Raw genomic sequence first — 27,440 nt, 5'->3', positions numbered from 1 at the left:
CCATGTCCGGCGTAATCCAGGATGGTCCAGCGTTGCTTCCAGCTCTGCTGCATGGAGGTGACCGGAGCTGCAGAATACACCGCCGCTCCTGTCACCTCCACGCAGCAAATGAAGACAGCCGTGCGATCAGCTGAGCTGTGACTGAGGTTACCTGGATCCAGCGGTGGATGCAGCGGTGGCCGCGGGTAACCTCAGTGACAGCTCAGCTGATCACGCTACTCACCGCCGCTCCTGACACCTCCACGCAGCAACTGAGGTGAGTAGTGCGATCAGCTGAGCTGTCACTGAGGTTACCCGCGGCCACCGCTGCATCCACCGCTGGATCCAGGTAACCTCAGTCACAGCTCAGCTGATCGCACGGCTGTCTTCATTTGCTGCGTGGAGGTGACAGGAGCGGCGGTGTCTGCTGCAGCTCCAGTCACCTCCATACAGCAGAGCTGGAAGCGACGCTGCAGCATCCTGGATTACGCCGGACATGGAGGGCTTTTTGGGGCTTATTACATTGTTGAACCAGGGAATTTGTTATTGTTTTTTTATTTCTAATAAATGATTTTTTCAAGTGTGTGTGTGTTTATTTACTGTAACTTACAGATTAATCATGGAGGGTATCTCGTGGAGACGCCTGACATGATTAATCTAGGACTTATTGGCAGCTATGGGCTGCCAATAACTCCTTATTACCCCGATTTGCCAACGCACCAGGGCAAATCGGGAAGAGCCGGGTACAGTTCCAGAACTGTCGCATCTAATGTATGCGGCAATTCTGGGCGGCTGCTGACTGATATTGTTCGGCTGGGGGGCTCCCCATAACGTGGGGCTCCCCATCCTGAGAATACCAGCCTGCAGCCGTATGGCTTTATCTGGCTGGTATTAAAATTGGGGGGTACCGCACGCCGTTTTTTTTAATTATTTATTTATTTCTCTGCTCCATAGTGACACGCCCACCGGCGGCTGTGATTGGTTGCAGTTAGACAGCTGTCACTCAGCGTGTGGGCGTGTCTCACTGCAACCAATCATATTTGCTGGTGGGCGGGGAAAGCAGGGAATACGAGATTGTTTAATGAGCGGCCGGCTTTTTCAAAAGAGGAAAAGCCGCCGGAGTTTAGAGAACAGCCGTGCAGCGCCGCGCCGGAGATCGGGGAACGGTGAGTATGAGAGAGGGGCGGGGAACTGACCGACAGACAGCGAGACCGACCGACAGACATAGAGAGAGACCAACCGACCGACGGACTGAGGGAGAGAACGAAACAGAAAAAGAAAAAAGACCGACATCACATAAAAAAAGCAAAAAACGTACAGGGAGCAAACAGAGATGCGTCCGTGTCACTCGGACGTGCGCACAGACCCATTGACCTTCATTGGGTCAGTGCTGCGTGTTGCGTGCTGAAAACGGACATGCATCCGTGCAAAACGGAGACACAAACGTAGCACGCACACGGACCCACGGACCTTAATGAAAAACGCTCATGTGTCCTCAAACATTAAATAACATTGGTGCACGTTTGGCCGTGTCTCCGGTATATACGGAAACGGACCAAACACACACGTGTATCACGGACGTGTGAAGGGGGCCTAGCAGATAGGTGTTAGAGGAACTGGTCCCTGTTCCACTCACCCAGCAGAAGGCAATCTCCTGTGATATGGAGATTAGACGAGCTGTGAACAATGGACACAGGATGACCCCTTGCTGTGACCCTGTAACAGGAGTTTGTATCTCATTACCAGGCTTTGGAAGCCACCAGACAGAAAGACTCTGGTAAAATATGGTTAATATCTCGTGAGCCATATTTCCGATAAATACGGCAACCATAAAAATGGTGTCTCCGCATGCGGACGATGCTGGCACACCTTTTTTATGGGAGTGGGACCTTGGGAAGTACTGCAGGCGTGATATCGGCCAGTGGGGAACTAGCAGACAAGCTATGAGTCCTCTCGTTTTGCAGCTAAATTCATAACTGTCACAATGAGAGCATTGGCGTCTGCCTACGACGTTTCCAGGCAAAGTTATGGCCAATATCCCCTTTTTGGATAATTTCCTGACTCCAGCCAGGGGTGGAGCAGTGCTCCCTCTGAGGTCACTAAGGTAGGAGGGGACAGCGATCCGGCCAGGATTGATAACCACAGTTCGGACATTTTAGCTTGTTCTTTGCTCGGGGGGTCTGAATCTGGAAAGACCTGTGAGGGAGTTCCTGGAAACCTGGTCTACGGCGCCCCCCTGTGGCCAGACGCACAAGGTAACTGCTTGAACGGTATGCCTGTTTGTAAACCATGCTTTATCTGTAACTGTACTCTGACCTAACTGTATATTCTGTAGATCCCCTATTGTATATATTGTAGTTTCTAGTGTGGCTTCAGCCGATTAAATTATATAATTAATCTTGGGCTGTTCTGTTATCTCGATCTTGAATCCCACGTCTGTGTGTTCGGGCTAATAGTTACCGTAAATCGGTTGGTGGCAGCGAGTTTGTGCCAAGGATCATTGTGGGGCAGCCAGTGAGATTCGGGGAGGTTTTTATATATTCCGTCCGCGGAGGTCGGGGGAATATATACCCTACTCTCACCGGGGACCCTTCAATAATCGGCATAAGTAGAATAGCGGCCTCCTTGCTTATTGTCGGGCAATTCCATAATTGGCCTGACTATAAGAGGGGGCGCTAGAGAGCGCGTCACGTGCTCTGTCTGTCGGGAGGTATAAAGGAGGGGCGTGACTCCCGCTTGTTACCCCCCCGATCGTGATATTGGTGGCCAGCACGAGGGATTTCTGAGTGACCCCCCCCGGCTGTTCGTGACAGTTGCTATAGGAACAAAATAAACTGTTAGTTGAAGCTTATGTGTGAGGTAACATGATGTCGGTGGAGAGATGGATAGAGAGACAGAAAAAGACAGACAGACAGAGACACAGACAGAGACAGATGGGGAAAGAGACAGACAGACAGCCGGGGGAAAGAGACAGCCGGCCAGAGAGACAGCCGGGAAAGAGACAGACCAAGAAAGACGGAAAAGAGACAGACGGGGAAAGAGACAAACAGACACACACATACATACACACACACACAGACAGACAGACAGACAGACAGACAGACACAGAGATGGAGACCGATAGACTGATACAAATACAGACAGAGATAGAAATAGTCAGACAGAGACAGACACAGAGAGAGAGAGACAGACAGACAGCGACACACAAACAGAGAGTGGGAGACAGTTACTATCCCGGGCAACGCCCGGGGTACTACAGCTACGGTAGTATAAGATATATTACACTGTACATCATTCCATAGTATGTATATATGTTACATTAAACTATATAGTACTTTATTCCATACTATATTAGTTATATTACAGTATACATTACATTATGCCATATTATACTATGACATTACACTATTCATGACTATTACATATTATATATGTGGCACCCTGGACAAGCCAGGACGTCACAGGTACTGCAACAACACACCCCACACCCCCGGCTAGGCACATCAAAGTCAGACAAAAATTCTTGTTGCCTCCCTCCAGGGGCTGATGTCCACACCAGGGAGTGGAGCCAGGCGGTTGGCCCCACCCACCGAGGAGTTCACAGTCCTGGAGGCGGGAAAAGGAAGAGAGATCAGTTAGGGAAGTGGAAGAGTGAAGTGGTAGTGGAGGAGACTGACCGTGTCCGGGTGCGTGGCCCGGGCACATACAGCAAGGTTGGCAGACGGTGGTGACCGTCTGCAGGAGAGGCTGATTGACGTGAACCGTACGGACCGGGGACGGGCGGTGGCCCGCCGGTACCGGATCGGGGAGCGAAGAGAAGCCAGCATCATTCGGCAGGGCCTACGGAACCCAACCAGGCTTGGAGTCACCGTAAAACCGGTCAAATCCGTTAGCGAAGGGAACCTCCGGGGTTTCCAGGTAACAGGATCTTACCGCCGTCTGGTAGAGGTGCGCCTTGTGATCGCCGGAGGTGTCCGGACGAAAATTTTGAGAAGCCGCCATTTTGGGCGCGAAAAGTCCCCCGCTCGAGCGTCTCCTCAAGCAGTGGAGGCGCGAAAGCCGAAACCCCGCCCCTGTAGAGGAGGAGCCGGAAAAAGACTAAGGGGGACGCGGATGGAGAGATGGCGGCGTCCTCGAATTGGAGTACGGGAGTACCCGCCACCCGGGGCGTCTAGGCTCTGGGGGAACCGAAGAGGAGTAGCCTTTGAAGACTGCGGCCAGGGTGAGCTCCCCGCTGGGACCGCTGCGTGGCTGGAGGCGGGAGCTGGGCTGGTTCTGCTTGAAGGTGAGGGGCGCAGAGCCTGCAGCAGCTGCTGGATTGGAAGGCGGAGATGCGTAGAATGGTTGCCGTAGTGGGGGCCCGAGAGCAAGGGGCTGCTGCAGCCGTGCCGCGTCGCGATCAGTCCACCCAAACTCCGGAACCAGCCCTGATTGCGTGTGAGCCGGGGGCCAGCACCGCAGCCGGAGGACCAGAGAGAATGCCACTGATGGAGGAGGGGGTCCCGAGCACGCTGCCCCCCGCCACCCGTTCCTAACGGCCGTCTGTGGTTCTGGACTGAACTGCCTATGGAAGGAGAACCCAATGTACCGTCCAGTCCCTGGGTGGGCCGACCCCCTGCGGTGGTAGCCGCCCCAAAGTCAGCGGAGCCCGCTGCAAGTTGTCCCCGTTGGGACCCACCAGTACCGTGTTAAAAGTGTTTGAATGATAAGATTGAATCAACCGAAGAAGTTATCTGATTGGAACCGTGATTGAACCGGCCGTTGCCGGCAACTAGTCCCCGTAGGGACTTTCTGCAACCGTTGCGTAAGGAACTACTTACGGACAAGCCCGAGAACTTGCAGGGCAACCACAAACTTGTGGAATGTAAATATTAGTTGGCTTAAACCGTTACCGCCTCCGGAGAGGCAGGTTTGGAGGATGGGCCTGGAGAAAAGAGATGGCCCAGGCCCGCCACTACCGTAACCGGTGGCGATCCTCCGGGGGTTCAGGGGTCCCCATGGACGCGGGTCCCCTGAAAGGGACCGTACCCGCTCGACGGCAACTTGGTTCTGGACTGGGGTCAAGGGGTGCTGCCCACTTCTTAGGGGCAGCATCAGGGCCAGGTTGTTTGGGTGGGAGAAGAGCGGAAGCTATACCGTTTAATAAAAGACAACCGTTTCGTAACGTTTAAGAATGTGCCTCCCGTTACGGGAAGTTTGACTAAACATGCTTGTGTTTTAAATGTATTTTTACTTTTTGCAGTTAACAAAAAAAAAATAAAACCGGTGATGGACGGGCAGCCCACGGACGGTCTGCATTTTACTAAGGGGGAATGTGGCGCCCTGGACAAGCCAGGACGTCACAGGTACTGCAACAACACACCCCACACCCCGGCTAGGCACATCAAAGTCAGACAAAAATCCTTGTTGCCGTCCCTCCAGGGGCTGATGTCCACACCAGGGGGTGGAGCCAGGCGGTTGGCCCCACCCACCGAGGAGTTCACAGTCCTGGAGGCGGGAAAAGAAAGAGAGATCAGTTAGGGAAGTGGAAGAGTGAAGAGTGAAGTGGTAGTGGAGGAGACTGACCGTGTCCGGGTGCGTGGCCCGGGCACATACAGCAAGGTTGGCAGACGGTGGTGACCGTCTGCAGGAGAGGCTGATTGACATGAACAGTACGGACCGGGGACGGGCGGTGGCCCGCCGGTACCGGGATCGGGGAGCGAAGAGAAGCCAGCACCATTCGGCAGGGCCTACGGAACCCGACCAGGCTTGGAGTCACCGTAAAATCGGTTAAATCCGTTAGCGAAGGGAACCTCGGGGTTTCCCAGCAGTCAAGACCCCGATTTTAAGGCAACCGCTCAAACCGTGAAGGGAAATACAATCACCGCCAAGGCTACAGTTCCCAGGGCGAGAGCCTGCGGGCAAAAGGGGCTCCCTCAGCATCCATCCAAGCTGGGGAGCGGGTTACCGGTGGGAAGCCACCAGAACCGAGAACATAACACAGGTGCAGGGAAAGGCAGTCACCGCCAACCTACCGGGAGAAGAACCACCGCAGCCGTCTGTGGGACCCGTCCATCCAGCCGTTTGTTTTACCGGAGACTTTGCATTCATCATTGGCTCAGTGTGTACCACCGTGCCGTGCGGGCACGCCGCGCTGCCCCCCGGCGACCCTGCACCTCACCAGGCCCCGTAACCCGCCTGCCATTCCTCCCTCACCGGGCCCCGGGACAACCAACCCCCTACCCACGGAGGGGAGAAAACAACATCCAAGCTGCTCCCTGTCATCGCTCCCGGGATCCCCGTCCAGAGCAGCGGTGGGTGTCACAACCCTCACCACAACTGTGGGTGGCGTCACGGACAATATCCCCAAAAACCATTCCCCTTTTCACTCACGGGCGAGGAGCGCCGCTCGAGTCCCCGTATCCGGCCCACCGCTCGAGCCACCAAGCAGCAGCAGCGCCGGACCCCCAGCGTGGTGAGCGCAGCGCCCCGCCGCCCGCGACATATACACTATATAGTACTTTTTTTTCCATATTATATACGTTACATTGCACCGTACATTACATTATTACATATATACATGACACTACATAGTACTTTCTTACATATATGTTACATGTCATTACCCTATATAGTCCATTATTCAATATGTTATATTACATTGTACATTATACACAATATATCACACTATACACAATTATATTCCATATATGTTACATTACACTATATATGACTTTATTCCCTATTATCTGTTACATTTTGCTCTGTACATCACACGCCCTATCACTGCTGCGGATACACCGGATGTTGTTCACAGAAGTGTCATAAAGCCGCCTCCCTGCCGTGCCGTATTCCGCGGACGTCGTCTGTGAGCAGCACCATGGCTGACAGCTGGCAGCCTGCGTGTGACGCGTACCGGCGGGCGATCGCTGCCTCCGAGGTAGAGTCCAAGTCTGATCCGGAGAATGAGCCGTATCGCTCCAAGTACCGGGCCCGGGAGTTACTGCGGGAGGTGCGGGCGCTGCTGGCTCCGGGGGCGGAGGAGGAGAGCGGCGGCGGCTCTCAGGCAGCCGGGGAGGACGAGGGGCGGCTGCTGGCTGCACGGCTGGCGGTCATCGAGTTCCGGTTGGGCGTGAATCACACGGAGACGGAGGAGATGTCGGCGGGAGAGGAGCACCTGGTGAAGGCGGTGCGGCTGCTGGAGCGCTGCCGCATGGCGCACGACTGCGTCTCCATCTACGTCCAAGGCGCAGGTGAGGTCGGCAGCGGCTCCCGGTGCACCCTCACAAAACGCGTCCGCAGGACCGCCGGATTATGTACGAGACGTTCTCCACAGTCCTGATTTATTTCATCTGTCATTCCTTATTTCCAAGCTTTGTGGCTGCGGTCAGTGCGTGGTACCTGGATAAAATGTGCCCTGTTCACACTGTTTACTGCAGTGCATTCAGGTGATTCCAACTGAAACCCCCTTTAATACTGAGTCATACGGACCCCATGGGTCTACAAACTGTAGAGAAACAAAGAGTTCTACTGACCCCAGTCTATGCCCCCTGAATGTGTCTGTTTCACGGCTACGGTTCTGTGCTGTCTGAACAAATCGACACATTCATGAATTGAACTTCATACCTCCCAACTTTTCAAGAAAGGAAAGAGGGACAATGTATGCGGCGCGCCACGGCAAATTTTGACCACGCCCCTAGCCACGCCCCTAGCCACACCCATTTAGCAGTAAGGGTCATTCAGCAGATGCCCCGGACTGTTCATTCATATTTATAGCAGTCAGAATTTTTTTATATTTCTGTGTCACTATATGACATGTTGCATATTTGTGCCTATCAATCCGTGTTCACATGTTGCATAAATTCTGTTTCTTTTTGTTTCTGTCTGCACCAAACTACACAATAACCATCTTCTCTGTTTTTTCCATTTTTGCTGCATTTTCTCCATTATTTAATGCGTTTTTGGTTCACATGTGAATCTGCGTTTTTATTGTACAGAGAAGCTTTTTCCTGCATTTTTTTAAGCTCCACATAGAAACCTCCAGAGAACCCCCCCCCCCCCCCCCGAAAACCGCAGAATTCAGCGGCGTCTTTTCATGGAATCACATCCACTTTACTTGGACAATTAAACACAGCAGAATAAATGTGCAAAGAAACAGCAGAAAAAAATGCAGCATTTACACTACATGGGAACATGGACTAATTGTCCAAGCAAAGTGGATGAGACGTCCTGAAATCTCCGCTCCTGGTGCGTGTAAAGACGCCGCTGAACTGTGCGGATTTGGTGTTTCTTTCTTTATAAGCTTCAGGATTCACATCAGCAACAAACATGTATCAAATAAGGGGGACAATGTATAAAAAAATACCGCAAACACGCAATAATCAGAGGAGATTGTTATTGAGCTCGTGGCGCGGAACACCTGCAGAAAAAATGCAGCATTTACGCTATGTGTGAACACGGCCTCAGTGATCCATTCTTATTACATTTTTTATGGGTTTTAATAAAGAAAAATAATAAATTGCGCCTTTTTTTCCCGCCATTTACCGATTTCCATAAATCTGATCGCTGTGTTGTTCAGGTCATTACGATTACAGGGACACCAAATATGTCCATGTTATTTGCTGATTTGTAATGTTTATTATTTTATAAAAAAAGTGCAATAAAATTACATTCTATTTTTTTTTAATTATTTTTAGTAACTTTATTAGAAGAAAAAAAATCCTCTTTTCCTCTCCCTCTAGAATACAGGACATAGAGATGCTGCTCTGTACAATGTAGCTGTGTCCTGTGTAATCTGCTGTGTAAGAGGCTGCTAGGAAAGCCAGGAGGCTGCTGGACACAAGTTTTGAACGTTGCTGGTTTGAATCCAAGGTGGTGAAGATAAAAAAAAAAAAAATTGTATTTGTATTTTTTTTCCTCATTTCTTTATAGTAGTTTTATGGGAACAAATGAATCTGACTCTTTCACCAACATTGAGATACAGTATTTATTTATCTATCTCTATTCCTCCTATCTATCTATGATTCTATCTGTCGTGTATCTATATATCACTCTATCATCCATCCCTCTATCATCCATCCATCCCACTATCATCCATTCATCCCCTCCCTGCCTCCCTCCCTGCCTCCCTCCCTGCCTCCCTCCATGCCTCCCTCCATGCCTCCCTCCATGCCTCCCTCCATGCCTCCCTCCATGCCTCCCTCCATGCCTCCCTCCATGCCTCCCTCCATGCCTCCCTCCATGCTCCCTCCATGCCTCCCTCCATGCCTCCCTCCATGCCTCCCTCCATGCCTCCCTCCATGCTCCCTCTATGCCTCCCTCTATGCCTCCCTCTATGCCTCCCTCTATGCCTCCCTCTATCCCTCCCTCTATCCCTCCCTCTATCCCTCCCTCTATCCCTCCCTCTATCCCTCCCTCTATCTCCCTCCCTCTATCTATCCCTCCCTCTATCTATCCCTCCCTCTATCTATCCCTCCCTCTATCTATGCCTCCCTCTATCTATGCCTCCCTCTATCTATGCCTCCCTCTATCTATGCCTCCCTCTATCTATGCCTCCCTCTATCTATGCCTCCCTCTATCTATGCCTCCCTCTATCTATGCCTCCCTCTATCTATGCCTCCCTCTATCTATGCCTCCCTCTATCTATGCCTCCCTCTATCTATGCCTCCCTCTATCTATGCCTCCCTCTATCTATGCCTCCCTCTATCTATGCCTCCCTCTATCTATGCCTCCCTCTATCTATGCCTCCCTCTATCTATGCCTCCCTCTATCTATGCCTCCCTCTATCTATGCCTCCCTCTATCTATGCCTCCCTCTATCTATGCCTCCCTCTATCTATGCCTCCCTCTATCTATGCCTCCCTCTATCTATGCCTCCCTCTATCTATGCCTCCCTCTATCTATGCCTCCCTCTATCTATGCCTCCCTCTATCTATGCCTCCCTCTATCTATGCCTCCCTCTATCTATGCCTCCCTCTATCTATGCCTCCCTCTATCTATGCCTCCCTCTATCTATGCCTCCCTCTATCTATGCCTCCCTCTATCTATGCCTCCCTCTATCTATGCCTCCCTCTATCTATGCCTCCCTCTATCTATGCCTCCCTCTATCTATGCCTCCCTCTATCTATGCCTCCCTCTATCTATGCCTCCCTCTATCTATGCCTCCCTCTATCTATGCCTCCCTCTATCTATGCCTCCCCTCTATCTATGCCTCCCTCTATCTATGCCTCCCTCTATCTATGCCTCCCTCTATCTATGCCTCCCTCTATCTATGCCTCCCTCTATCTATGCCTCCCTCTATCTATGCCTCCCTCTATCTATGCCTCCCTCTATCTATGCCTCCCTCTATCTATGCCTCCCTCTATCTATGCCTCCCTCTATCTATGCCTCCCTCTATCTATGCCTCCCTCTATCTATGCCTCCCTCTATCTATGCCTCCCTCTATCTATGCCTCCCTCTATCTATGCCTCCCTCTATCTATGCCTCCCTCTATCTATGCCTCCCTCTATCTATGCCTCCCTCTATCTATGCCTCCCTCTATCTATGCCTCCCTCTATCTATGCCTCCCTCTATCTATGCCTCCCTCTATCTATGCCTCCCCTCTATCTATGCCTCCCTCTATCTATGCCTCCCTCTATCTATGCCTCCCTCTATCTATGCCTCCCTCTATCTATGCCTCCCTCTATCTATGCCTCCCTCTATCTATGCCTCCTCTCTATCTATGCCTCCCTCTATCTATGCCTCCCTCTATCTATGCCTCCCTCTATCTATGCCTCCCTCTATCTATGCCTCCCTCTATCTATGCCTCCCTCTATCTATGCCTCCCTCTATCTATGCCTCCCTCTATCTATGCCTCCCTCTATCTATGCCTCCCTCTATCTATGCCTCCCTCTATCTATGCCTCCCTCTATCTATGCCTCCCTCTATCTATGCCTCCCTCTATCTATGCCTCCCTCTATCTATGCCTCCCTCTATCTATGCCTCCCTCTATCCTGCCTCCCTCTATCCTGCCTCCTCTATCTCTGCCTCCCTCTATCCCTTCATGCCTCCCTCTATCCCTTCATGCCTCCCTCTATCCCTTCATGCCTCCCTCTATCCCTTCATGCCTCCCTCTATCCCTTCATGCCTCCCTCTATCCCTTCATGCCTCCCTCTATCCCTTCATGCCTCCCTCTATCCCTTCATGCCTCCCTCCCTCTATCCCTTCATGCCTCCCTCCCTCTATCCCTTCATGCCTCCCTCCCTCTATCCCTTCATGCCTCCCTCCCTCTATCCCTTCATGCCTCCCTCCCTCTATCCCTTCATGCCTCCCTCCCTCTATCCCTTCATGCCTCCCTCCCTCTATCCCTTCATGCCTCCCTCCCTCTATCCCTTCATGCCTCCCTCCCTCTATCCCTTCATGCCTCCCTCCCTCTATCCCTTCATGCCTCCCTCCCTCCCTCCCCTCTATACCCTTCAATGCCTCCCTCCCTCTATCCCTTCATGCCTCCCTCCCTCTATCCCTTCATGCCTCCCTCACCTCCTATCCCTTCATGCCTCCCTCCCTCTATCCCTTCATGCCTCCCTCCCTCTATCCCTTCATGCCTCCCTCCCTCTATCCCTTCATGCCTCCCTCCCTCTATCCCTTCATGCCTCCCTCCTCTATCCCTTCATGCCTCCCTCCCTCTATCCCTTCATGCCTCCCTCCCTCTATCCCTTCATGCCTCCCTCCCTCTATCCCTTCATGCCTCCCTCCCTCTATCCCTTCATGCCTCCCTCCCTCTATCCCTTCATGCCTCCCTCCCTCTATCCCTTCATGCCTCCCTCCCTCTATCCCTTCATGCCTCCCTCCCTCTATCCCTTCATGCCTCCCTCCCTCTATCCCTTCATGCCTCCCTCCCTCTATCCCTTCATGCCTCCCTCCCTCTATCCCTTCATGCCTCCCTCCCTCTATCCCTTCATGCCTCCCTCCCTCTATCCCTTCATGCCTCCCCTCCCTCTATCCCTTCATGCCTGCCCTCCCTCTATCCCTTCATGCGCTCCCTCCCTCTATCCCTTCATGCCTCCCTCCCTCTATCCCTTCATGCCTCCCTCCTCTCCTTCATGCCTCCCCCTCTATCCCTTCATGCCTCCCTCCCTCTATCCCTCATGCCTGCCTCCCTCCCTCTATCCCTTCATGCCTGCCTCCCTCCCTCTATCCCTTCATGCCTGCCTCCTCCCTCTATCCCTTCATGCCTGCCTCCCTCCCTCTATCCCTTCATGCCTGCCTCCTCCCTCTATCCCTTCATGCCTGCCTCCCTCCCTCCTCTATCCTTCATGCCTGCCTCCCTCCCTCTATCCCTTCATGCCTGCCTCCCTCCCTCTATCCCTTCATGCCTGCCTCCTCCCTCTATCCCTCATGCCTGCCTCCCTCCTCTATCCCTTCATGCCTGCCTCCCTCCCTCTATCCCTTCATGCCTGCCTCCCTCCCTCTATCCCTTCATGCCTGCCTCCCTCCCTCTATCCTTCATGCCTGCCTCCCTCCCTCTATCCCTTCATGCCTGCCTCCCTCCCTCTACTCCCTTCATGCCTGCTCCCTCCCTCTATCCCTTCATGCCTGCCTCCCTCCCTCTATCCCTTCATGCCTGCCTCCCTCCCTCTACCCTTCATGCCTGCCTCCTCCCCTCATCCTCCCTTCATGCCTGCCTCCTCACCTCCCTCTATCCTCCTTCTGCCTGCCTCCCTCCCTCTATCCCTTCATGCCTGCCTCCCTCCCTCTATCCCTTCCTGCCTGCCTCCCCTCTCCTCTCATCCCCTTCCTGCCATGCCTCCTACCCTCTATCCCTTCCTGCATGCTCTCCCTCCCTCTATCCCTTCCTGCATGCCTCCCTCCCTCTATCCCTTCCTGCATGCCTCCCTCCCTCTATCCCTTCCTGCATGCCTCCCTCCCTCTATCCCTTCCTGCATGCCTCCCTCCCTCCCTGCATGCCTCCCTCCCTCTATCCCTCCCTGCATGCCTCCCTCCCTCTATCCCTCCCTGCATGCCTCCCTCCCTCTATCCCTCCCTGCATGCCTCCCTCCCTCTATCCCTCCCTTCATGCCTCCCTCCCTCTATCCCTCCCTTCATGCCTCCCTCCCTCTATCCCTCCCTTCATGCCTCCCTCCCTCTATCCCTCCCTTCATGCCTCCCTCCCTCTATCCCTCCCTTCATGCCTCCCTCCCTCTATCCCTCCCTTCATGCCTCCCTCCCTCTATCCCTCCCTTCATGCCTCCCTCCCTCTATGCCTCCCTTCATGCCTCCCCCTTCATGCCTCCCTCCATCATCGATCTTTGCAGCTGAATAACCTGCTTCTGGTGTCTCTGCTGCAGTATAGAGGTCAAGATAACAAAATCTTCCTACTGCTTTCAATAGAGGCAGTAGCTCAGTGGTAAAGCTGCTGCCTTTGAAACAATGAACTCACAGCTCCACGAGTTCGAGTCCCGGCCGCCCCGAAAATCCAGAGCCGATGATAAATTAATTTAATTTATTCACTTCACTGAGGGGAGGAGCCGGAACATCAGCTGTGAGCCGCGGGAGTGCGGGACAGCCCTGATAAATCGTGCAAGTCCCGCAGAATCCGGGACGGTTGGGAGGTATGGAACTCCATTTGTGTCATTGCAGGCTATGGCCCTAAGCAGGGGTCTGCCTGATACCAGTATTAGGGCTCTTCTCCACTGGCGTGTAAAATCACAGCGATACTCAGATCAAAATGTGAGTCGAGTGTCCTGCGTGTGATCTGCGTACAGTGTGTGTGTTTTTTTTTTTTTCCCCTCACATTGCATCCATATGACATGTAAGCGTCATGCGATTGCTATGTGAGGTTTTAGGTAAGCAGTGTAGGGCTGGCTACGGGAGAAATCTCCTGTAAAACCAGTCCTGGCCGCGGTTAGTCCTGCACTCAGCTCCAGAGCTGTAATCTGAGCTGCAGCGTCTGCCTGATCTGTCTGCAGCTGTGCTGACCTGAACAGCAATCGCCGGGGAATCCATCACTTGGCGCTCGCTGTTCAGGCTGCACTCTGGAGCTCAGGGGACAGCTCCGGGGTTCAGTGCATGTAACCGCGGCCAGGACTGGTTTTACAGGAGATTTCTCCAGTAGCCAGTCTGACGCGGTATGCAAGTGTCAGGATCCGTGTGACATGCGCATGCCACCCGGATTCTGACTTTTCACTCACCCCCATAGAATTTCATGGGGGTGAGAGCCGAGAATCGCATCAAATCGCAGCATGCTGCGATTTGAAGGTGGAACCGTGTATAGACCTAAAAAAACAGGTAAAAGGAGACAGCCTCATAGGAAATCATTACACAGATTGCAATCCGTTTTTTCAAGTGATGGGATTTGGAGAAAAAAAATGCCAGTGGAGAAGAGCCCTTGAGGGGGAACCCAGATGGAATCGCCTGAACTCTGCAGAAAACAGTGTGAACAGGGCTGTACACTACGTCTGTGCATAGAAGCTAAAGGTATATCTCCAATGAGAACCTAACTAAGTGTTACATGTTGAAGTGAACCCACGATGTAATAGTGGGAAATTATTTATTATTATAGCGCCATTTATTCCATGGCGCTTCACATGTTAGAGGCATACATAATAGGGACAAGTACAATAATTAAACACTACAAGGCACAGACTGGTACAGGAGGAGAGAGGTTCCTGCCCGTGAGGGCTCACAGTCTACAAGGGATAGGTGAGGATACAGTAGGTTAGGGTAGAGCTGGTTGTGCGGTGCTATAGCGGACTGAGGGTTACGGCAGGTTGTAGGCTTGTCAAATGAGTAAAGGAGGGCACCAATTCCCACCCCTGGGATCATGAACATGGTAAAAGCTGAGGGAGAAAAAAAAGTGCCAGAAGAATTGAGGGATCACCAGACCATAAATAAATGTAAAAAAAAAAAAGTACAATTTTTACTGAATACAATAAATATAAACCTACAACACCATAAGTGTATATAAAGACAACCTCTCAGACAAAAATGGTTATAAACATTAAGACAAATAAGAGACCACCCGGGGCCATTATCATCACTGCACACGCAGGCACTACCGCCCCCATCATCACCGCACACACGCAGGCACTACCGCCCCCATCATCATCACAGCACACACGCAGGCACTACCGCCCCCATCATCATCACCGCACACACGCAGGCACTACCGCCCCCATCATCATCACCGCACACACGCAGGCACTACCGCCCCCATCATCATCACCGCACACACGCAGGCACTACCGCCCCCATCATCATCACCGCACACACGCAGGCTCTACCGCCCCCATCATCACCACAGGCACTACCACCCCCATCATCATCACCGAACACACGCAGGCTCTACCGCCCCCATCATCACCGAACACACGCAGGCACTACCGCCCCCATCATCATCACCGAACACACGCAGGCACTACCGCCCCCATCATCACCGCACACACGCAGGCACTACCGCCCCCATCATCATCACAGCACACACGCAGGCACTACCGCCCCCATCATCATCACCGCACACACGCAGGCACTACCGCCCCCATCATCATCACCGCACACACGCAGGCACTACCGCCCCCATCATCATCACCGCACACACGCAGGCACTACCGCCCCCATCATCATCACCGCACACACGCAGGCACTACCGCCCCCATCATCATCACCACAGGCACTACCACCCCCATCATCATCACCGAACACACGCAGGCTCTACCGCCCCCATCATCACCGAACACACGCAGGCACTACCGCCCCCATCATCATCACCGAACACACGCAGGCACTACCGCCCCCATCATCATCACCGAACACACGCAGGCACTACCGCCCCCATCATCATCACCGAACACACGCAGGCACTACCGCCCCCATCATCATCACCGAACACACGCAGGCACTACCGCCCCCATCATCATCACCGAACACACGCAGGCACTACCGCCCCCATCATCATCACCGAACACACGCAGGCACTACCGCCCCATCATCATCACCGCACACACGCAGGCACTACCGCCCCCATCATCATCACCGCACACACACAGGCACTACCGCCCCCATCATCATCACCGCACACACGCAGGCACTACCGCCCCCATCATCATCACCGCAGGCACTACCACCCCCATCATCATCACCGAACACACGCAGGCTCTACCGCCCCCATCATCACCGAACACACGCAGGCTCTACCGCCCCCATCATCACCGAACACACGCAGGCACTACCGCCCCCATCATCATCACCGAACACACGCAGGCACTACCGCCCCCATCATCATCACCGAACACACGCAGGCACTACCGCCCCCATCATCATCACCGAACACACGCAGGCACTACCGCCCCCATCATCATCACCGAACACACGCAGGCACTACCGCCCCCATCATCATCACCGAACACACGCAGGCACTACCGCCCCATCATCATCACCGAACACACGCAGGCACTACCGCCCCCATCATCATCACCGCACACACGCAGGCACTACCGCCCCCATCATCATCACCGCACACACGCAGGCATTACCTCAGTGACGTCCCCACTGACAGCGCGATTCACTTCAGTTGCCTGGAGCTCACAGGAGCGGCGGTGTTCTACGGCCGCTCCTGTCAGCTTCATGTAGCAGAGCTGGATGCGTCGCAGGACCTCGTGTGGATTACGCCGGACCTGGAGGGGTATTTGGGGATTAATACAGTGGTGAAAGAGGGTGTTTTTTTTATCTTTTATTCCAAATAAAGTATTTTTTCGGGTGTATGTGTTTACGGTATTTACTTTCACTTACAGGTTAATCATTGTGGGTGTCTCATAGACGCCTGCCATGATTAACCTAAGACTTAGTGGCAGCTATGGGTTGCTGCCATTAACTCCTTATTACCCCGATTGCCACTGCACCAGGGCAATTCGGGATGAGCCGGGTAAAGTTCTGGGACTGTCGCATCTAATGGATGCGGAAATTCCGGGCATCTGCTGGCTGACATTTTTAGGCTGGGGGGGCTCCCTATAACGTGGGGCTCCCCATCCTGAGAATACCAGCCTTCAGCCGTGTGGCTTTACCTTGGCTGGTATCAAAATTGGGGGAGACCGCACGCCGTTTTTTTAATTTATTTATTTGACTGCACGATATAGACTCGCCCACCTGCGGCTGTGATTGGTTGGAGTGAGACAGCTGTCACTCAGTGTGGGGGCGTATCTGACTGCAACCAATCATAGGCGCCGGTGGACGGGGGAAGCAGTGAATACTAAATGGAATAATGAGCGGCCGGCATTTTCAAAAGAGGAGAAGCCGCCAGAGAAGTGTGACAGCCGTGCAGCGCCGCGACTGTGATCGGTGAGTATGAGAGAGGGAGAGACAGACCGACAGAGAGACCAGGAATGCTTTTAAAACGATTTAGAACGTTCTGCTGGACGTGCTGAGCATGCTCAGTAGAACGTGACGGAATCCTGCACTGGAATCCGTCGCCAAACACATGGCAACGGAATCTAGCACCAAAGACATTCATTATGCTTCTTAACGGATCCTGACTGAATCCTGCGGAGTGCGTTTTTTTTGCAGCAACAAAAAACGCTACATTCAGCGTTCCCTCCGCCCGACTGTCACCGACAAAACAACTGATGCGCTGCGGGGCGGATGCAACACAAGACCATCCGTTGCTATCCGTAGCTAATAGAAGTCTATGAGGAATAAATGGTTTCCTGCAACAGTTACCGTAATTCCTCAAGGCGGCCGATAGCAACGAATGCCGTTCAACGCAAGTGTGAAAGTAGCCTTATATGTCCCTGTTTACATTGGTCAGTTTTCCACATATAAAAAGAAAACCGTTTCATTTTGCTATAATTATCTGTGTAATATTTGTAATTTTGGAGTACAGGGGAGAACTATGCATTCAATATATGGGTTTCAATGTACAAGCTATATAAAAGGAAATATTTTTTTTTAATTTCTTGTGCTTCTAACCAGTGAATTTGACATGAATACATACTCTTATCAGTGTCTCTCATATGTATATTAATTTTTTTCAGGTGGTCTCTTACATTATGGGGACATACATGTGTTTAATTCATGATCAGCTTGGTCTGATAATGGTTTTCTCAATACATAGGAAGAAGCATGAAAAAAGCAGCTTTATTTCGTGCTTGAAAAAAAAAGCACTGTGGGCACAGCCCGTCACGATTCTCAGACTTTGCTGGGATGCATTTTCCTTGCTTTTTATCAATTAAAAAAGTCCTGTGGGCACAAGGCCTTAATATTTTTAACCATTTTTGTCTGAGAGGTTGTCTTTATACACCTATGGTGTTTGTAGGTTTGTGTTTATTGTATTCAACAAGAATTGCACATTTTTTACACTTTCTTTATGGTCTGGTGATCCCTCAATTCTTCTTACTCTTCTTTTTTTTTTTTTTTTTCTCTCCCTCAGCTTTTACCACAATGTAATAGTGGCTGCAGGGCAGAATAAAGCGTTTTTGTTTTTTTTTTTCATTTATACCTCTGTTGAGGAGATATTAAGGCTATGTGCGCACGCTGTGGATTTTACCGCGGATTTGCTGCAGAAAATGTTTCTAAGGCTCTGTGCGCACTAGTGCGTTTTTCCCGCGGATTTACCCGCGGATTTGCCGCGGAAATTTCTTGAGAAATGTCTGCAATCTTTGTGCAGACATTTCCCAGCAAATTCTATAGTAAAAAAAAAAAGCTGTGCGCACTGGTGCGGAATTTTCTCAAGAAATTTCCTTGAAGAATTTCTCGAGAAACTTTCTTGAGAAAATGAACATGTCCATTATTTCCGCAGGTACCCTGCGGATTTCGGCAGTACAGCCTGCAAAAATCCGCAGGGAACCACCCGCGGGAAAATCGCGGCTATTCCGCGGCAAATCCGCATGCGGATTTGGTGCGGATTTTTTCCGGAGGTCCGGAAATCTTTCACTCCCAGAAGTTTCTCAAGAAATTTTCTTGAGAAACTTCTCATTTCTAGTGCGCACAGAGCCTTACATTTCTGCAGTCATTCCCCAGCAAAACCTATGGGTATAAAAATTTATGCTGTGTGCACACTACGTTTTTTTTTTTTTTTAACCGCAGGTGCGGGATTCTTTCAGAGGGTCCGGTTTTTCCTTAAGAAATAGTCAATTTCTAGTGCGCACATAGCCTAGAGGCCCCAACACATACAGAGATAAATCTGTGGCAGATCTGTGGTTGCAGTGAAATTGTGGACAATCAGTGCCAGGTTTGTGGCTGTGTACAAATGGAACAATATATCCATGATTTCACTGCAACCACAGATCTGCCAAAGATTTATCTCTGTGTGTGACGGGGCCTTAAGGCCGGGGCCACACAGAGATCTACTGTGATCCTCGCATGACACTCGGCTCACGCTTGCAAGACAGCGGGAGCCGAGTGTTACTGCGACTGAGGTCCAATCATGTGATCGGACCACAGTTGCGGAGGTGCGGGACAGCTCTGAGGAGGAGAGGTAGGGATTTATCTCCCTCTCTCCTCTGTAGCCGGCTATTGCCATTCTCGCACTGCACTCGCAGTACAACGGTGTACTGTGAGTGTAGTGCAATTTTTTTTTTCCCTCTCTCGCCCCATAGACTTGAATGGGTGCGAGAGAAACAAGACTCGCATTACAATCGCAGCATGCTATGATTGTTTTCTCGGTCTGATTAGAGCTGAGAAAATAATGGGTGCTGGGATATAGGCTAATATTGGTCGCATTCGGCCGGGGCCACACTGGGCACTAGTGCGATGCTCGCATGACACTCAGCTTGCGCTGGCAGCACAGCAGGAGCCGAGTGCCATAGTAGTATCCCTGCGACTGCGGTCCGACTGTGCGAGCGGACCTCAGCTGCGGGGGGTCGGCCGGCTCTCAGGAGGGGTGGGCCAACGCTGCGGAGGGGAGGTAGGGATTTATCTCACTCTCTCCTCTGTAGCCGGCTATTGCAATTCTCGCTCTGCACGCGTGGTATACCGTGAGTGCAGTGCGTTTTTTTTTCTTTTTTCTCGCTCCATTCACTTGAATGGGTGCAAGAGAAATAAGTCTCGCATTACAGTCGCAGCATGCTGCGATTGTTTTCTCGGTCCGATTAGGGCTGAGAAAATAATCGCTCATGTGTGCTGACACACAGGCTAATACTGGTCCGAGTGGAATGCGATGTTTTATCGCACTCCACTCGCACCGATTTTCTCACCGTGTGGCTAAAGGGTACTTTACACGCTGCAACATCACTAGCGATCTCATTAGCGATATGAAAATCTAGATCGCAAGTGCGATCGCTCATGCGTAAAATTACCTATGTGCGATCTCGAAAGATCGCACTTGCGCTCTAGAATTTCACATCGCTAATGAGATCGCTAGCGATATCGCAGCGTGTAAAGTACCCTTTAGGCCTTCCACTCACTCCAATTTTCATGCCGTGTGGCTTAGGCCTAATATTCAAAGTATATGGCACCTAGTGAGTTAATTTTCTTTACATATTACCTGTCATCATAAAATTGCCATCCAATCTGCAGGGAGCGTGTTATACAGCTGGGGGTGCTGCAGAGATATGAGGTTTTGTGAGAAAAGATTCAGTATAACTTTTTATTCATTTAACCTCTTAATGACTTATTGTGCACATCGAGTCGCCTCCCTGCCTTTGATGTCGGCTCACACTCTGAGCCTCATCTTTCCCTGCAGATGAAGGCTGAATTATTCAGTCGTCATTTGCCTCTAACCTGTGGCTGGTAAATGCCGCTGTCAATCTGACAGCAGTATTTAACACACACAAGCAGGGGCGCTCTCTTCTGACCCCTTATTGGAACGCCGATGAGTTGTCATGACCGTTTGGTGTCAGCTGATGACCCCCTGCGTCTGTCATTTCAGTATTCCTGTGAAAAGCGGCCGGCGTTCATAGGAGACTGTGATTTCTGCTATATACAACAGTGCTGAAGCATTGCTGTATATAGAATGTGATCAGACTATTGCAGGTTCAAGTCTCCTAATATAGGACTATTAAATACAGTAAAAAGTTTTAAAAATATTAAAGTTAAAATCAACCCCCTTTTGTCATATTAAAAATTAATAAAAAAAAACACATTTGGTATCAATGCTTTTGTAAAAGTCTGATCTATCAAAATATAATATAAATTAATCCGACTGGTAAACAGCGTAATGAGAAAAAAATGTTTTTCAGCCACAGCAACCAAGCAAAATGTAATAACAGGTGATCAAAACATCATATATACCCCAAAATAATATCAATAACAACATCAGGTCGAGGTGGAAAAAACAAGCCCCGCACAGCTCCATATCTGAAAACTGGAAAATGTTACAGCTCTCTCAGAAAGTCAAGACATAAGCAAAATGATTTTATTTTTTTTTTTTTATTTTCTGATTTTTTTTTTTGTTCACCTCTTAAATAAAACAAAAGGTATACATGTTTGATATCTACAAACTCGTACCGACCTGGGGAGTCATTATGCCAGGTTATTTTTATAGTAAAATGAACACTAAATAATATACCCAAAAAACAATTGCAGAAATTCACTTTTCTTGCTATTTTGCCACACTTTGAATTTTTTCCCACTTACCATTACAGTACATCATAAAACAAAATGGATGATGGTGTTCAAAAGTACGACTCATCCTGGAAAAAAAAAAATCCTCACACAGCTGTATCGACAGAAAATAAAAAAACGTATAGTTTTTGGAATAAGGGGAAGAAAAAAATAAACTCAAAAGTAAAAAAAAAAAATCTACTGGTCCGTAAGTTAAAGGGAAGCTGTCATGTAAATAAATCTGCACAGATGTAATGCTGAGCCGGCTGTCAGTCAGTGCCAGGCCTTGTTACAACTATGCACGGTGCGGTGACTGAAACTGCACCAGCTGATCCTCTGACTGAAAGTCTGAGGCTGCCAAGAGGAATAAAGTCCACCTCCTCCTGGCAGCAGGGCTCTCAGTGCGGCAGCCACACTTTGTCAGAACATTATTAACCTTCAGATTAACCCCATATCTGCACGTTAATAGTTTTTTTTTTTTTCATGTGACAGGTTTAATCCTTTGGTCTTTCTCGGATTTTAGGACCGCCCACTGGACCCATCACTGACTGACAGCTTTCTTTGACAGCAGTCTCTGCATGCACACACATACATTCACTGATTGGACCGCCCACTGGAGCCAAAATCCTAGAAAGTGCAAAGGATTAAATGACTAAAACACAGGTTATACTGAATGTTTTCTCACAAAACTTTATCAATCTGTTCAGCAACCTCTGCTCTATAAGGATCCCTTCACACGTCAGTGATTCCGGTACGTCAACAGCGCCCTTCACCTGCCGCCCCATTGTGCTGGATGGCGGAATCTGCGTACAGCGCTGCGGAACTGTGTAGTTTAACTCTTTACAGGCATCATGTCAGTGACTCTTATTTGAGATTTTCCAGACTAATGAGGGATGAACTTTAATAAAATGACTAAAACCTCAGCATTCTACATCCCCCCCCCCCCTCCCCTATTTACTATTGGGGGGGGGGTGTCTTGACGACTGTCTCAACAACAAAAAGGAATTGTAAGAAGCAGCTAATGTGCACTGGATATTGTGCTCTGCCGGATAGTCAATGTCTAATAACCTTCATATTGTCATTGTAATATATATTGATTTTGTATATATATTTTTTTTTTTTTTTTTTTTTTTAGAATAATCTTGGTATTCTTTGGGCAGACAGAGGAGAGATCATCATAGCTCAGACTTACTTGGAGTCTGCGGAGTCCTTGTACTGTCAGTATATGAAAAAGGTAAGTAACAGATTAATGAACGATCTCTACAGGCACAGTGTTAGGCTATGTCCGCACATTGCTCTTTACCTGCTTTTTACCTGCTTTTTTGCTGCTTTTTCAACTGCAGCGTTAATTGCCAAAATGGTTCTGTTCTGCTTTTCAAGCATAGTCTATGGGAATTTGGGTTTCTTGTCCGCACTATGCAGTTCAAACTGCAGCCTTTTTGTTGCAGAACTTTGGTCAAAAACTCAGCTTTGCAGGGCAAAACCCAAATGGCAAAAACAATTCACATGTCAATTGTTTTTGCCATTTGGGTTTTGCACTGCAAAGCTGAGTTTTTGACCAAAGTTCTGCAACAAAAAGGCTGCAGTTTGAACTGCATAGTGCGGACAAGAAACCCAAATTCCCATAGACTTTGCTTGAAAAGCAGAACAGAACCATTTTGGCAATAAACGCTGCAGTTGAAAAAGCAGCAAAAAAGCAGGTAAAAAGCAACGTGCGGACATAGCCTTAGGCCTCTTTCACACGTCAGTATTTTGCATCAGTGTTTCATCAGTGTGTCATCAGTATTTGGATGCCAAAACCAGGAATGTCTCCAAAACACAGAACACGTGTCAGTCTTTCAATTATAGTTGTTCTAGTAAGTTCCACTCCTGGTTTTGGCATCCAAATACTGATGACACACTGACGAAACACTGATGCAAAATACTGACGTGTGAAAGAGGCCTTAGAGATGGAGCGTAGATGCAGCGCCCCTCTCTGGAGCAACGTTACACAACATAGGGACCTCTCCTCCCAGTACAGTGTTGCCTGGCACACCTTGGTCAGGTTTTGGAGCCTTCTGACGCCATTGTCTCGGGGAGAAAACATTCTGGTGGGGAAATAAAGTGCTAACTTTGTGTTTTTTTTTTTTTTTGCTCAAAATTGACATTCTTTTTTTGTTGTTCTACACCACTCGCCAATATTTTGCTTAAAAGTGCCAGAAGTTGGCAAAATGTTTAGTGGAAGTTTCAGGTTGTGGCACCATAAATATAAGATGTGGTAAATTTATCATGTGTAAGACCGTAAAAGTGAAAGCTGTGTGTGTGTGTGTGTATTAATATTAATATACTCTCCGCTGCTCTCTCCGGTGTCCAGCGCCGTTCTGCTCCACTTGTCAGTGACATCACCACAATGGCGACTAATCTGTGAGCTGGAAGTCTCTAGACTTATGTTGTTAAAGCCACTTTCTTGTCACGCAGACCTCAGTGTATCCCGGAGAGTGCAGAGTGGCGACGTTAAGTACCGTATTTTCAGTTTTATAAGACGCACTTCAAATTCAGAGCAAGTAAAGGTGAAAAAAAAATGGGGTCTGTCTTGTAATCTGGTGGTGTCTTACCAGAGGGGGCAGTAGCGGTGATGGAGGAGGCTGTGCTGCCGTGCTGGGGTGGCTGTGCTTGGCCTCAGGCTGCGGCGGAGGTTGGTTCTGCCGTGCTGTGGCAGCTGTGCTTTGGCTGCGGCAGCTGCTGCTGCGGACGGTGAGTGCTTCAAAGAAATGGTGCCTGGAGTCAGCGCAGATTGAGCTTTAAGCTCAATGGCAAGCCGCAATCTCAAATACGGAAGCGCCACCTCCGGGCGCCATTTTCCTGAAGTCCGCTGGAGGAAGATCAGTGTGCTGGAGGCGGCGCCTGCGCACATGAGAGCTTGAGCCGAGCGCTTTATCTGCGCACGCGCTGACTCCAGGTGGCATTATTTGAAGTCCTTACTGCCCGACCTTCAGTGCCAGTAAAGCAGCGAGACCCCGCACAGCAGCACTAGCCACCGGAGACCACGCGCTTACCCGGCACAGCCGCTGCAGCTACCGGAGGCCCCGCACACCAGCACCAGCCACCGTAGACCCCGCACAGCCGTCCTAGCACCAGCTGCTGCAGCACCAGGCCAGCCAACGCAGCCTCTGCACAGCCGCTGCAGCATTCCCCAGCCTCTTGCGACCTTTCTCCACCTCTCCTGTAAGCTACATCAGATTAGAAGACGCACCCCTCACTTTCCTCATAAATTTGTGGGGGGAAAAGTACGTCTTATGATCTGAAAAATACGGCTTATTCTCACACTACATTCCATGCATGTATACACACATTTGATAGAAAATAATGTTAAAATGTATTCATGGGAGTCTGTTGTGGACATGGAAAGGGCCCCTGTGCAAGAATAGTATATGGGCCTTTTGTAGTCCGATAACTCATCATCATGCACAATTCCACCTGCTTTTCATGTGGACATGGGCCCCCCCCTAACTTTTTGGTCCTGTGTACGGTTGCACCAATGATATGTCCTTCCCAGGTGGAAGTGCTTCTTAAACTCGCCATTAAATCTTTGGCCACTAGGGGGAGCTCATTGCATGTCTTATTTAGTAATAATCATCCCTGAAGGGCAAATTATTAGGCTGGTTTCATACAAACTGCAATGCCAGGACCGACCGCAGGTCTCCAGACCTGAAGTAGTGTGTGTCTATGAAGCTGGAAGTTCGGGTATGTATACGGACCGTGAAATAAGCCTGTGTGAATCCGTCCTTATAGAGAGCAATGTTTTATTCTGATATAGCGCTGCTTTTCAGATACAATATGGTCTGAAAACCTGCCGGGCACTGGGAGAAGAGTCTGCTGAGCGGCTCCTCTCTGGTGATTAATTCGGGTGTGAATAAACCAATGAGCGTCTTCTTTATGTCCATTTCTTTGGCGCTCCATTGGGAGACCCAGACAATTGGGTGTATAGCTACTGCCTCCGGAGGCCACACAAAGCATTACACTTAAAAGTGTAAGGCCCCTCCCCTTCTGCCTATACACCCCCCGTGGGATCACGGGCTCCTCAGTTTTCAAGCTTTGTGCGAAGGAGGTCAGACATCCACGCATAGCTCCACTGTTTAGTCAGCAGCAGCTGCTGACTATGTCGGATGGAAGAAAAGAGGACCCATACTAGGGTCCCCAGCATGCTCCCTTCTCACCCCACTTTTGTCGGCGGTGTTTGTTAAGGTTGAGGTACCCATTGCGGGTACAGAGGCTGGAGCCCAAATGCTGCATCCTTCCCCATCCCCCTTAGGGCTCTGGGTGAAGTGGGATTTACCGGTCTCCAGGCACAGAGACCGTGCTCCGTCCACAGCCCCTGGGGAATCTGCTGGATATGGAGCGGAGTATCGTCAGGGACAGGGCCCTGCTACGCCAAGGTACTCTGTGTCCCCGTACAGACCGCGCGCACACTGCAGCATTGCTGGGTGTGTTAGTGCGCCGGGGACAATAGCGCTGCGCGCTTGTGCCATACTTCCACAGCTTGCTGGGGGAGTTAGTGTGTTGGGAACTGCCGCGCCGGCCCCTGCTGGCAGTTTTTGCTGCGGCGCGGCTGGGACTTGTGGTGCGCCGGGGATTCCGCGCTGGCCGTGCATATTTGTCGGCCGTGCTTATTACTAGAGTCCCCGGCTTTTGCGGCCTAGTTCCGTTTCGTTCCCGCCCCCAGGCCTGCCAGTCAGGGGAAGGGCGGGACGCTGTACAGAACGTCAGCGCCGAGGGCTGGAGTCTGCTTTACATACTCCAGCCCTCACATTGAGCACAGTGGGAATCCAGTTTCCCGCACTTTGTCTGAGGCACGCCCACGGTCCGCCCCTCTTCACAGAACGCCGGCAGCCATTCCTGTGTGCAGGCTGAGCTGGAGAGGGGAGACAAGTTCTGGGAGACCCAGACACGGGATTCTGGCGACTACACACCCGCTTTTAGCGGGCGGTAAGCGGCACCTTCGGTGCTGACCCCACTAGTGACGAAGTGTTCAATTGTATTTTTATGCTTGCATGCTATACATTGCACTAAACGGTCGCTGGTGATTCTTGGCTATATACCCTCCTAGATTGCTCTGTGGAGAATACAGCATGTCGTCCGCAAAAAACAGGGGTGCCAAGGCACAGGCTTTCTATGCTGCTTGCACCGCTTGTGAGGCTGTTCTACCGGCAGGTTCCACTGACCCCCATTGTGTGCAGTGTTCGGCCCCTGTGCCCCCTGTTCGGCCGGGGCCTCTGCTGGAGGTGTCCCAGAGAGATCCACCTGTGAATACTGTCCAGGTGACGGGGACAGAGTTTGCAATTTTTGCGGATAGATTATCTGTGACTATGTCTCAGATTCTAGAAACTTTGCAGTCTAGACCAGTAACTCAGACCATGGGCACTGTTGATTCATTGCTCCCTGGTCCCCCTCAGTTGGAACAGCTCCGGGGGTGTCCCATGCATCCCAGGGTGATGGCTCTGACACGGACGACAGTCCCAGACAGCCTAAGCGAGCTCGCTATGAGCGGCCCTCTACATCATCTCACTGGTCAGGGTCTCAGCAGGAGGATTCTCTGTGTGATGAGCCGGAGGTAGATGATCAGGATTCTGATCCTGAGACCGCTCTCAATCTGGATACTCCTGATGGTGACGCCATAGTGAACGATCTTATCGCGTCCATCAATAAAATGTTGGATATTTCTCCCCCAGCTCCTCCAGTGGAGGAGTCAGCTTCACAGCAGGAGAAATTCCATTTCAGGTATCCCAACCGTAAATTAAGTACTTTTCTGGACCACTCGGATTTTAGAGAGGCAGTCCAGAAACACCACGCTTATCCAGATAAGCGTTTCTCCAAACGGCTTAAGGATATACGTTATCCCTTTCCTCCTGACGTGGTCAAGAGCTGGACCCAGTGTCCCAAGGTGGATCCCCCTATCTCCAGGCTGGCGGCTAGATCCATAGTTGCAGTGGAGGA

At 50.6% G+C, this 27,440-nt stretch overlaps 1 protein-coding gene across 1 annotated transcript in view; it reads left to right on the top strand.

Moving 5' to 3' along the window:
* The first annotated feature begins 6,786 nt into the window (after positions 1–6,786).
* Positions 6,787–27,440, top strand: part of KIFBP (kinesin family binding protein) — an 88,363-nt gene continuing 67,709 nt past the window's right edge. The window contains exons 1-2 of the mRNA XM_075348796.1: positions 6,787–7,216; positions 22,603–22,701. Of these exons, the coding sequence (XP_075204911.1) occupies positions 6,839–7,216; positions 22,603–22,701 (477 nt within the window). The 5' untranslated portion in view covers positions 6,787–6,838. The remainder of the gene's footprint in view (positions 7,217–22,602; positions 22,702–27,440) is intronic.

Source organism: Anomaloglossus baeobatrachus, chromosome 5 (genome assembly GCF_048569485.1).
Source record: "Anomaloglossus baeobatrachus isolate aAnoBae1 chromosome 5, aAnoBae1.hap1, whole genome shotgun sequence".
Lineage (NCBI taxonomy): Eukaryota > Metazoa > Chordata > Amphibia > Anura > Aromobatidae > Anomaloglossus > Anomaloglossus baeobatrachus.
The sequence above is the reverse complement of the archived record's forward strand: the minus strand, read 5'-3'. Positions and strand labels throughout refer to the sequence as shown.